General features: G+C 31.9%; 2 protein-coding genes across 3 annotated transcripts in view; both read left to right on the forward strand.

The window, feature by feature from the left end:
• The window catches only part of LOC117168316 (tubulin glycylase 3A-like), a 54,253-nt gene extending 52,383 nt beyond the window's left edge, over positions 1 to 1,870 (forward strand). For both annotated transcript variants that reach the window (XM_033353887.1, XM_033353888.1), the window contains one exon: positions 1,397 to 1,870. In XM_033353887.1, coding sequence (XP_033209778.1) covers positions 1,397 to 1,624 — 228 coding nt within the window. In that variant the 3' untranslated portion in view covers positions 1,625 to 1,870. The remainder of the gene's footprint in view (positions 1 to 1,396) is intronic.
• A 2,638-nt stretch (positions 1,871 to 4,508) lies between these two features.
• Positions 4,509 to 13,535, forward strand: part of LOC117168144 — a 21,285-nt gene continuing 12,258 nt past the window's right edge. The window contains exons 1-2 of the mRNA XM_033353564.1: positions 4,509 to 4,868; positions 8,084 to 8,918. Coding sequence (XP_033209455.1) covers positions 4,695 to 4,868; positions 8,084 to 8,918 — 1,009 coding nt within the window. The 5' untranslated portion in view covers positions 4,509 to 4,694. The remainder of the gene's footprint in view (positions 4,869 to 8,083; positions 8,919 to 13,535) is intronic.

Below are 13,535 nucleotides of genomic sequence, written 5' to 3' on the forward strand. Positions count from 1 at the left end.
TTACTTACAAAAAAAGTTCTTAGGTTCAAAAAAACATTCAGTGAACTGAAAAACTGTGGTCGGTAATATAGGTATTTAGCTGTGTCACATGCCCTTAAAGCTCCAACTATCTCTTATAAATGAATCTGTTTTTCCAGATACAGGCTTTAGGAGATTAGATAAATATTTTGCTAAATTGTAAGTTGGAGAACCAATAGTAGAGACAATTAATCTCCATTTTTAATCTGGTTCGTGAACTTTGGGGAGGGCATATGAATATACAAAAACGATCGAAGAAAGGATCACTTCATGATCTCCTTGATTTCTTGAGGTTCTATTTATCTGCTAGGCATTATTTCAGTGGTCATGAATCGATTAAATAAAACCTGAAGATACTGTAGCTAATTTTCAGGAAACCTTTTATAAAAACTATAATTGACAATATCGGTACCAGAGGTATCTTTCGGAAACTTTTTTGAAACCTGTCTAATTATTTTCCTTAAATAAATTTTGTAAAATAAAAAATCATTATAAATTTTTCCAGAAATCTCAGAACATTTTTTAATTCTCATGAAAAATTGAAGTCATTTTTTGGGGATTCGCAGGTAATCTGAACATGATTGTAAACAATAACAAATAAATTTGTTGCGAAAAACCGTGAAACAGGTGTACCTTTATTTAAAATACACTAAAGATCGCATAGAAGCCGGTCCGTTTCTTTTATTCTTACACTGAAAATTTTTTGGGCGAGCTGCTTGCTCACGTGGTAGAGTTGGAACACCAAATGCGTCGCGCGCTGCTCACCTGCAACTTAGTACACCTCATTTCTCATATTGGGCACGCTCGGTTCCCACATTGGAACAGCTATAGTCCCAACAGTATTGGTACAGTAACGCTCCCTTTAGGGTGGGAGCACGGAATCCCCATGCCGAGTTTCGCGCGGCGTTATACAGTTATAGTTTATCCTCGTAGGGCAATTTCATTCTCTTTTGTGGGACTGCTGCGTTCCCAACACATGGAAGAGGATCTGCTCGTACGGTTGGTACTACAGCTTACTTAAAAGTGGTCTGGCAGCTACAGCGACTCTCGCCTCGGAAGGCTCGCAGTGTGCGAGTACTTAGTCGAGTATATTGCGCAATATTATACATTCCAAATTGAAACAGTTGAGGCGTCCCAGACTGTTTACGTATCCAGAATACCGATTCAGTAACAGGGACTTGGATTTTATATAGAATGATAGGTATGTCTAAATACTGAACCATTCCGACACATGAATCTGGACCTCTCTGCACGATTCGAAATGGAATTGATCAGGATTCTTTTTACAGCTTGATTTTATATTTAATTTCAAAGTTAATTGCAAACTGACAACTGTACTAAAAAGTAAGTTTTCTACTAAGAACTTATTCTGTTTTAGATACTTCGAGCTGCAATGAAGAATGCAGTGAAAAAATACAAAAAAAATCGTATTGTGCAGCCAGCACTGCCTACATTACCATCGCTGTTGTCTCCTTTGGCTGTAAAGAAAGTGAACCGTGGATCATCAGAAAAGGGGAAAATTAAAAAAAGACAATATTCTAAAAAGAAGAAAGTTTCGGCCGATGTTGGTGATATGTATGCAGTTGGTCTCAGTATGAATAAGTAGTTCCCAAAATAATATAAAGGACTGAGAAAAAGATTATCCTTTACTCAACCAATCTCTGGAATTAAAAAATATTTCCTGGGCTCAAAAAAATTATTAGTCTATAATTATGATGGGATCAAGTCAATAAAATAATTTTTAATTGCGAGAAATTAATTGATTAAAGGGTCTTTATTCTTAGTTAATATAAGTACTTGTTGATACTGCTTTGAATTCTATTATAAATTTTATTTTTGAAAAAGTCTGCCAATAAAAGATGTTACTATGCCACTGTTAATAAAGCCTGTTTCTATTTTAGTATCGAATTTTATGTTATGCCACAAAAGAGATGCTTTTGTTTTATTACATTAGTTTGTTTAATTACTTAAATTTTAAAGTTTGGACGCACTGTTCCCGACAGGTGAGCCCATCTAAGTTCCAGATCAGATGGTATATTAGAGTCAGATATAATTTGATTTTCAGAGCGCGCGGTGGTGTAATGGCCGTGTGCTGACCGATAGTGATGTGATCGCCGTGCGGTAGCCACCGGTAATGGTGGCTGTGCGTTGGTCATTTTAAAATTTAGAGCATTTAAAATTACGTATATTTATGTGAATTGCTAAAGTATGATCCAATATCTCACTGATATCATTTAAACTTTAAAATCAACTACTTTTTTATCGAAAAAAACAAACATTTTTATTACTTTCTTCAAAATCAAGAATTTTATATTTAGATCAATGCACATTTCTCTAAATTCCTTGAATATTCTGAATTGCCTGAATACTTTGAATGTTTCAAATCCTTAAAATTTTTTAAATTTGTTGACTACTGAAATTCTAAATTCCTGAAAACTTTTTACTTTCTTTACTTCTCTGAAATCATTGCATGTTTTGAGTTCCTAAAATTCTTTGAATTCTTGGAAATACGTGAATTACCCCAATACTCAGAAATCCTGGAATATTTCAGGAATGCCTTAAATTCTCTAAATTGATCGAATTCCTGAAATATTCTGAATTCTTTTAAAGCCCTAAATTCTTTTTATTACTGAATTCTTCTGAGTTCTCTGCATTATTGTAAGTCATTGGAATTTTAGAAAATTTCAGAGTTCAGGGAATTACACGAATTCTAGAAATTTAGATAACCGAGAGAATAACTACTTAAAATTGAAAACTTTTAAAAGTTTGGAGACTATAAAAGCAGATACATTTTTAATATTAGGCTTACCGATTTGAAATACTTCACTACTAAGCATTTAAAACTGATAATTAATCTATGTTACACTTCAAAAATGGACCATTTTCAAATTTACAGTCTTTAAATTGAAAATTTTTTTATTTCAGTTGCTAAAAGATGATATAATATCAAATTTATAACTTTTAAAATTAAAAATATACCGCTTTCGAATTCCATGTAAAATTAAAATTTGACTATTCTGAATTCACTCTATTCCTGGATTATTATAAATTCCCTAAATTCCTGGTATATTTTGAATTTCTGAAGTTCTTATAATTCCTATAGCGTTCTGAAATTCCTGAAATTTTCCAAATTCCCTGATTAACTTAAACATTCAGATTGCTCTCAACGTTTTGAATTCCCTGAAATCCTTGAATATTCTGGATTTCTTGAATATTCGGAATTCTCTAGATTCCTTGAACATTCTAAATTTCTTGTCATTCTCGGAATTCATAAAAATATAGTGATTTCTTACATTCTCTGAATTCCTAGTTCTTCTGAAATCTTTGATTTTTCTGAATACCCTGAAATCATCAAACATTCTGAATTTCATGAATTCTGGAAAATGTTTGAATACATAAATTCTCTGAATAACCCAAATTCTTGGAATATTTTACATTCATGAAATTCTTTGAATTCCCTGAGCGCACTGAAATTCTTTAAAATCTCTGGAATCCTTGAATTCTCTAAATTCCATGAATTCTGTGAATATTATGAATTTCCCTAAAAGTTCTGAAATCCCTGAAATTCTCTGCATTCCCTGAAATCCTTAAATATACTAAATTCCTTGACTACTCGGAATTCCCTGAATTCCTTAAATATTCTGAATTCCTTGCATTCTCTAAATTCCTAAGTTCTTTGGAATATTCTGAAGTCTTGAAATTCGCTCAATTTCTGCAATTCCCTAAATGCTTTAAAATCCCGGAGGTTTTATTAATTCCCTGTCTTCCTTAAATTCTCTGATTTCTCTGATATCATTAAATGTTGTAAATCCCTTGTTTTCTCCAAATCCCTGGAATTCCTTAAATTCTTCTGAATTCCTTGAATGTTTGAAATATTTTCTGAATTCTTTAAATTTCCTGAATTCATGGAATTTCTGAATTCCTTGAATATTCTGAACTTCGCTGATATCCTAAAAATTCAGGGTGTTCTCAGTATTCAGAAAATTCCACGAATTCGAGAAATGTAGATCATTCAGAGAATTTAGAAAGAGGCAAATATATTATGGAATTTGAAGGAATTCAGAAGATTTCAAGGAAGTTCAAAGAATTCAAAAGAATATGAAAGAGAATGAAAAATTACAAGTAATTCGAAAGAATGATAAATCATTAAAAACTAATTTTTTTTAAGTAGCTTTCCAATTTTCCAAGACCCTTCCCAAGTTAATCTGTAAAAAATACAAAAATTTTGCATTAAACATAAAACCATGCTTTTTAAATTATTTTTTGCTTGAAGTGATTAAACTCTATAAACTAAAATTGGTATCATAGTGATCTTGTTTTATAATTTAATATTATTAATTTGCATTTCATTGTCAATATTTTGTTATTATTATGTTCATTATTACAATTTAAGAAGTGTTCAAAAAGTGTTTTACTAGGAGATAAAGTTATTACTATATGAATATAACCGAGAATAAAACAAAAAAGAGAAGAAACAAACTTTCGGCCATCAAACGTCACACACATTTCATACATAAAACTTCCTACATCACCATTTCAAATTCAAACAAAAATTTACCATCCCGAAAAACTGAAAAGATTACACTCGGAATTCCTGGAAACCCTTTAAACGTTGATGTTGTTATGGGAAAAAATTAATCAGTTATCATTCATTTTGGCAATACTCATCACTTGGAATGGCGCAACCAGGCTTCTTTCGAAATTTTGGAAATCTTACAACCGAAGGACACAAATTCGAGTCGACGAATCCTAGATTGACTCAAGCAACAAACAGCATCAATTCTTTCGATTCGATTTCCCAAGATAAATTTCAGTGCACCTACTTCCGGTCTCGTTCTTCAAAAACAACAGTAAAGTCTACATTTTTATTCTTGACAAAATTATTTTAAGAGAACTTCTCTTTTTGATAACAATTTGACTATCAACTTAATTTTTAACCGACTTCAAAAAAGTAGCTTCTATATTTTATGCCTGTTGTGTATATATGTGCACGAATTTCTGTTCAACCACTGAACTTATTGATATTAATTTTTTTAAATGAATATTATTGATAAGAGCAAGGTTTTACATAAACTTATTTAAGTTATCAATGTTTAAACTTTAAAAATTGGATTCTTCATTTTCGACGTATCCACAATTTTTTTCCATAACATAATATTTCATATTACTAAATAATATTAGTATTGTCATTTATCTATTGAATTGTCATATGATCTTATTTATTTATTATTCACCTAAAATCTTTAATATATATATACTTGCGGGGGAAATGCAGAAGACGGTCGTCTTTAGGTCGCTCCGTGTAGTGAAAGTTACTGATTACGTTATTTAAAATGACTTCAATTAGATCGCTTAAAAAATACTGATTCGGTCAGAGGCCGCTACTTATTACCTCAATTTGTCCGTATCGGTTGAAATTAAAACTTCTTGGTTCAAAATTAATCTTTATGGTTAAATTCTGTTATTTTTTAATAAAAATAAAAATATTTTTGGTTTAAAATATGAAATTTTACATTTTTTGAAAGAACTAATTTTCTATCAATTAAAAATTCAACTACTTGGTTCAGAGTTTGTTTAAAACTTTTTTTTTTTGTTGGTTCATAATTCATATACTTAAATACAAATTTATCTCTGTGCTTAATAATTTAAGTATACTTAGTTGAAAATTTGTTATTCTATGTTGTTGAAAATTGATTTCTGTTCAGTTGATAATTCAACTATTTGTTTGAGACTTCACATATTTCGTCGAAAATTCGTATTTATTGGTAGAAAATAAATTTGTTTCTCTGAAATAATAATAATAATTTTTGTTAACAATGAATTGTTTTATTTCAAATTAAAATATTTTTTGTTAAAATATTATTGTTCGGAGTTGATCTTCTTGTATAAAAAAATTGACTACTCAGTTGAACTACTTTGTCAAAAATGTATTTTTTTGTTGAAAATTCATATAGTTACTCGAAAATGTATCGCTTTGGTTTAAAATTTAATTTAAAAAGAAATTTCTTTCTTTTTTTTATAGTTGAAAATTTCATCTATTCCTTCTTCGGTTGTCAATTGATTTTTTCAAATGCAAATTCAACGATTTGGTTGAAGATTAATATTTTTTGGCACAAAATTAATCTTTTGGTTTGAAAATTCCTTTTTTATTTTAACCACAGTATAATAAAAATTCGTTAATTTAGGTAATGATTTATCATATAAGTTAAAACTTTATTTGTTTCATTTAAAATTAATCTTTTCTAGTTGAACATTCCACGCTTTTATTAAAGATTAATGTAATTTCTTTAAAATTCTTTTTTTTTTGTTATAAAACAATTCATTTGAGCAAAAAATTTAGTGCTTTCAAATTGTTTTTTAGTTTTGAAATTTATCAATTTTTGGGTAACAATTAATCTTCTTAGTTGAAGATCAATCTTTTTTTGACAGATTATTAATCTTTTGGTCGGAAAATTCATTTTTTTTTAATTCAACTAGGGTAGGTTGACAATTAAATTGTTTTGAAAAATTCATTATTTTGGTTAATCATTCATAATATAAGTTGAAAAATTTAACATTTTAGTCGAAAATTCATCTATTTTGTTAAAAAAATGAACTATTTTTTTTTGGAAATGCATTTTTTACGTTAAAAATGTAATTTTTTCGGATATAAATTAATCTTCTGGGTTGGAAATCCATCTCTTGTGGTTGGAAACTCAACTACTTGGTTGAAATTTGTACTACTTTGTTAAAAATTTATTTTTTTGTTTAAATATTATCATTTGAGTTGAAAGTTCTTTTTTTTTAAATTTAACTATTTTGTTAAAAATGATTTTCGCTTTTCTCTAAAATTAATTTTGTTTATTGAGAATTCAAATATTTCATTTTCGATATAAAATTGACACTTTTTATATAAAAATTCAAAAGGTTAAATAAGTTAAATCGACTTATTTCATCGGTCAGTCAAGTTATGATACTCAATGTCATTTTTAAAATTGTTAGAAGGGACGTTGAGATTTTTCGAATTCATTATAAATTATTTAAAAATTAAAAATAATTTAAGCAGGACTTCCGTCACAAGTAAACACGACTATTCTGAATTCCTGGAATTCGCTGAATTCATTGTATTCCCTAAATGCTCTGAAATCCCTGAAATTCTCTGAATTCGTAGAGTTCTCTGAATTTCCCGATGTCCTTAAATATCCGGAATTATTTCTATTAACATTTTATCATAAGTTATCGCTACAATCTTTACACAAGAAAAATTTATCACGATTTTTGCACTTTTAGAAAAAAAAATAAAAAATAAGGCGAACTTGGAATAGGCAAGCCTTGCGGAATAGGTGGGCTTTGGAATACGCAAGAGTTTACTGCAATTGTTTTTACAGTCGTTTCAAATTAAGAATTGTTCCATTTGTTATTTATAAATCTGAATACAGCACTCTCACTTACAAATAAAAAATTTCAAATTGCAACAATTAAAATTGTAACATTCACCATTATAATTTGAAATTATAATGATTTAAGGCTCTCTATTTCAAACAGTTTAGTTTGAAATTGTTCAGTATTAAATATATCTGATTTATAGTTACTGATTTTAAATAAACAGTTAAATGTTTCTAAATATTCGTAAATTTATTTTTTTTATTAAAAATTTTTAAATGCAGTGAGTTAAAAATATAATATTTTAGATTGAAGCAATAGTTGAATAACAATTGGAAATTAAATACAGCTGTAATAATCTGTAAATTGTTTAATTTTTAAAAGTTCCAAAATCGTCTTGTAAAATTCATTATTATTGATTTTTTAGTACTCGAACTACAGTTGAATTTAGGAAATTAAAAAGATTGTTTAAACTTTGTAATTTTCGCTTTTTGAGTAAGTAGATTAGGAAAAAATAGTTGGACTGTCGTGAGTCGGGGTATTGAAATGATAATATTTCCATTTGAAATTTCTACATTTCTTTATGTAATTTATTTGCGTAATTGCGCTCCCTTTTTTGAAGTTGTTTTTTTGTTTTTATTTTATATTTTTTCTTTAGTTTAAATAAAATAATTAAATGATTTAAATAAAAAAATTTCATCAGGAAATGAAAAGTTCCGTCCCGTGGCTGGGTAACACCGCAGCCTCCGATATTTCGGATCCCTACAGCGATTCTGACAGTGAAGCAGACAACAGAAGAAATGTAGCACGTTGGTTAGAATCTCTTCCAACTAATGAAGACTGGTATGATATAGAAGACGATTTACCAAACCGTCAGGGCGATTTCGAAAAAGGAACACATTCTGACCTCGAAACCCCTTCAAAAAACACCAAGAAAGAAGAATTTGATGTGCTACAACCATCTGCCAGTTTCAAAAATGACACACCATCCAGTTCTATGGACCAAAAAAGCACAAAGAAAAAAGTTACAAGAAGCAAAGGTTCCAAGCACAAGATTTCCCCCGGAAAAATTAAATCTGGAAAATTGAAGGTCCATTTTAAAGAAATTCCGACTGAAATTCGTTCTGCAAATTCCAAGTATCACAAATTATCAGTGGGTCGGGATGGTCAGTTGTGCAATAGGTTTGAAAGCTTAGAGGAAACTAAGAATACTGATAGTAAAGATCTTTCGACTAGTGATGAAGGTAACGAAGAAAAGGCTAAACTTAGGAAATTTCCATATAATCTGAGGAGTTTAGATTCCAGAAAAGTTGGTGAAATGATTGAGTCAAGAATGAGTGATTCTGATGAAAAAACGAGTAGATGTCAAAGATCTTGTTCCATCAGGAATCAGGAATATCAAAAGAAAATGAGTGGAGTTGATTTAGCAAATGGTGGAGCAAGAAGACATCAAGTGGAGGATTTGAAACCATCAAGAAAACTGAAGTCGCCTTTTACTAAGCAAGCTTCAAGTAGTAAAACACCTGGCTTGTTTGCAGGTAAATAATAGTTTATCATAATTTTTACGTTCACTTTGATAATTTAGATTGCCAAAAATTTCACTTACAAAATTAAAATAAAAAAGTTATTGCACTATTTAGGTTTTTAAATTTCGCATATGTGAAAGTTCACCTATTAGAAGTCCCTTATACACGGTTATTTTAAATTTCTCAGGTCCGTCACCTTCCACTAAGGTTCTTGTAAACTCGCCTTCGCGTCAGTGGCTGACTAATTGAGAAGCGGCCCGAATTTATTGATTTCAAAACGACCCGTGTTCTCCGCAGATGCGCAGTTGAATAAGCTGCTTATAGTGCGCGCATCGATAGAGCGGTAGAGCTGGGGGCCCCTCCAGCCTTCAAATTATCGAACATTTACGTCTCAAGGTTGTTTAAATAGGCGAGATTTCACAGTATTTCTACTACCATAAACTACATTACCAATTTCAAGGGGGAGGAGGTCACGCTACAAACTGCGGTTGCTAACAGGGGGGGAAGGGTCCAGTGAAAGTCACGTTACGAACTTAGATAAAGTTTAGTACGTTCCTTGATGATTAATTTTTTTTAAGCATATCTGCTTTTTCTCAGGTTTTCGAAAAAAGTCCCCATTTCTCGATTTTTAGAATCAATCGTGTTTCTTATTTAAAACACTAGAATTTTGTTAGGAATATATTTATTTTATTGAAAATGCAACTATTTTGTTAAAAACTCGTGTTTTAGCATAAAACTCCTAAATTGGTTGAAACAATCTTTTTCGTTTCAAAATTCAAAGACGTTAAACTACATTGCTAGAAGTCAATCTTTATTGTGAAAATGCCTAATTATAGTTGAACACTCATCTTAAGAGTGGAATTTTCAACAAGTTTTTTTTTTAACTCAAAACATAAAAATTCAATTTTTGGTTAAAAAAAGTTGAAATATGGAGAATGAAATAATTGAACGAACTTACCTGTAAGTGAAGTTCGATTCTAATTGTATGAGTGCCACCGAAGAATATATCAACTCGTAGTTCTCCCACTTTGTTCTTGAGTTGCCACACTTTCAAAGAATAACCAAAAACAAAACAACAACAAAACGCTCCTGCTTTCTGCGTACGTTTGGCTACTTATTATTTTAAAGGATGGCCGTCATCTTAACTAAGAGGGCATAACTAAAAATGAAAAATTAGTTGAAGGGCAAGTTCATTTATATACCGAGTGGGACTGATCTATTCTTCAGTGGCGCTTATACACTTACAAGCGAACTTCACTTAAGGTAAGTTCGTTCAATTATTTAATTGAATCTCGTAACACCTCCGAATAGATCAACCCGTAGATGTTGAAAGCAATTAACATATTACGGCAACCAATATGATAAGAAAAATTTGCTGCAAATGCTATTACATTCCGCGATGTTTATGCGAAAAATTTCTTGCGAATGCAATAATTAATTAACCACAAATTAAATTTCTACTAACCCTCTAAGATAGACCTAGCAAATTGCTGGTTATTCGATGTTCTAATGTCATATATTTAGAATTTTAAATCAAGCCTAAGAACTTACATCTTTGTTCGGGATGCAATTGACTCTTTTTCAAATTTATTATGAATCCTAAGCTTTCTAATAACTCTTTAGTTTTCTTTAAATTCACCTCAAAGTCCTGATATGTACCTCCAAAAAGAAGAAAGTCATCTAAATAAAGAACCGAACTATATCCTAATCTTCGTAGATCAGAAACCACAGGTTTAATTAGTTTCGTGACCACTTGAGGGGCTGTACAAAGACCAAATGGAAGACAAGTAAATTGATAGACCTGTCCATTAAATTCAAATCTTAAAAATGTTCTGTCTGATTCATGTATTGGTACTAAATAATACGCGTCCTGCAAGTCTAGAGTTAACATAAAATAGTTCTGACTCACAAAACTTTCAGCTGTTCTGTAGCCTTCGAGCTTTAAATGCTCTGTTTGGATAAATTCATTCAGATCTTTAAGAATTAAAATGAACCTGAGGGACCCATCAGGTTTCGGCAAAAGAAAGAAGTTAGAAATAAATTGATCGTTTGCCGGACTACATTCTTCTACTGCTTCTTTCGCTTGAAGTTAAGAGATAAGCGAAATTTTGATATTAAAAATCTCTCTTTTGTCCCATTTGGATTAATGGACCGGCTTTAATTGGTTCTTGTACGGTGTCTTGTATTCCTCTTAGCGCTGATTCTGAGATCTCGGAGGGTCCGTCAAGGATTTCTTCTGTCCGCCCTATGTCGAAAAATGTGGCTTCGTTTGTCGAATTTTCGATTGCCGAATTCTCGAGCAGTTTAGCAGACTTCAAACTCTCTGGAAGATCCTTTCCGAATATAAACTTATCCATCTTTGTAGCTTTTAGGAAATCCCTCCAAGAAGGGTTCATATTAGCGATGATAACATTTTTTCTTATTTGTGACTCGCCGCATTGTAGATCCGTGAGCAAACGACAAGCCTCACTTATGTTCGCAATTAGAGGATCCACAGTTTCTCCTTCTCGATCGGCATCCCTTTGAATGAGCGTCATAATGGATGTGCCTATAGCAGAAATGCTAGCTGTCAAACTCTTTTGCTTTGACAGTATCTTTTCGTCCGTTGAAAGGATGTTTTCACCTTTTTTTAAAGCTAGTTCTCTCTCTCTCTCTTCACGGAGAAAAAGGTCCAGTTGGGCCAACTAGATGAATCTAGTTACGCACGGAGAAAAAGGTCTATTTCGGACTAGATGAATCTAGTCACGCGCGTATAGTAAATTTAAGGCAGAAGTTTCGTTACACGTACTTAATATCTTGTAAGCAGTCTAGTAGATTTTACTGATCCATCGTGTTATTTCAAACGGTTCCCATAACCAGATATCTAGTAGCAATGTCCCCCCACTATTCCGACCTGCACTGCCTTCGCTCTTCCCTCCTACCCCCTTTACCGTTACTATTCTTCCCTCTAGCGGCTAGCTTGCCTGCCTAATTCCAGTTTCTTCTAGGTGCTTGCATTTCCGTGTACCGCGCGTTATTCTGGCCATTTTCAAAGTTTCGAGAAACGACGTGTTTTTATTTTTGTTTCTATTTACGCGTATTAGAATAAGTAACTTCCGTGACGACACAGTAGATAATCTGCTGAACTTTTGGAACCTCTTCTCCTATAAGACATATTCTAAGGAACATAAACTTTAGTTTTTCTTCAGTGTCGCCGCCATGTTGTTTTGAAGATGATGCTTCAGGCCGTGCGATTTTTTCGTGAAATATGAAATCATATATTTGACCCGTGTTTAATAAACTAACTTTACTTTTATTGTATTGCATACATTTTCATACCTATCCCAAAAATTCTGAAAACATATTTATTTTTCTAAAAAAAAACTACTCGAACTCTATATATATATGGTAAATATTACAAAAAAAACTAGTTAACTTACCTTAAAACTGTCATGTAAGTCTAGCTCAACGTTTGGTTGATTTTACTAGGAAGCTAGTTAGATCTACTAGCCCTAGGAATGTTGGCCGTACTAAATATCTGGTAACCTCTACCACATGTGTTGTAAATCAAACTAGACAGATTTTAACTCGACTGTCTGGCGTGTTTAATTAGACAGCGTGTTGGTTCATATTTTACTAGACTATATAGTACGGCTAAACATAATCCTTGTTAACCCAACTAGATATTTTTCTCCGTATTCTGAAGAAAGACCAATTTTAATAATGTCCGCCCAGCGGATGGCAATGTCCTCCAGGACAACCAGTGCAAGGGCCCTGTCTTCCAGACAGCGTTTTTCCAGGGAATTAAAGAACGTCTTCTTTAATTTTCTTATTTTGCGAATCAGCAGCTTCATTCAGACATCACCTGTTGTACCTCGAGAATACTAGAGATATTTTCCGGGGGTGCCAAATTCAAAAGCGGTGACTCTAGTTCTCTTTCTAAAGATGGCGGATGATCTACTTCTAGCTCCGAAATTCCAGGAGAGTATGTGCTATTTCTTGAACTAGAGACTTGAACTTCACGTTTTTCGAGAGCTACCTCTATCTGTTTTAAAAGATTAGTTCACGTTTGTAAAAACAAGGCATTTGTAAAAAAAAGCCTGTTTGAGCGTCTCAATCGTAACAGTCGAAAGTTGCGTTTTCAACCCTAGACTAGAAAGTTAAAACAGGCGATTGCGAAAGTCACTTTACGCCGTAAATGGTATAGAAAGTATATACATTCTATTTTATCTGCAGCCATTCTCCCTCTTGTCGAACTTCGTTTCGAGAATAGAGGCTAACTTCAGTCTCCACCTTCGATCGTGAACGACCGACGTTTTCAGCGATAACTGTAGCGTGCTCGTCTCGCCACAGTTTTCTAAATAAATAACTCAAACTTTTAACTTGTTTTGTGAATAACCTAGAAACTTTCATTAATAATTTGTATTAGAGAAAGAAATTTTTCATTTATCCAATTCAAACTTTTACTAGAGCAGCTTGCAACCTCCCCATTGCACTTGCGTTAGAGCGAAGCGAACAGAAAAATCAATAACTTCTTATAACCTCATCTGAACGATCGTGACCTATTTAATTGGCGAATTAAATAGGCCTAGTTCAAATAATGATTTTCTTTTTACAATGCACCTTTGATTTTAAAACCGACACGTGATT

This window comes from Belonocnema kinseyi, chromosome 2 (assembly GCF_010883055.1).
Source record: "Belonocnema kinseyi isolate 2016_QV_RU_SX_M_011 chromosome 2, B_treatae_v1, whole genome shotgun sequence".
NCBI classification, from domain to species: Eukaryota; Metazoa; Arthropoda; class Insecta; order Hymenoptera; family Cynipidae; genus Belonocnema; species Belonocnema kinseyi.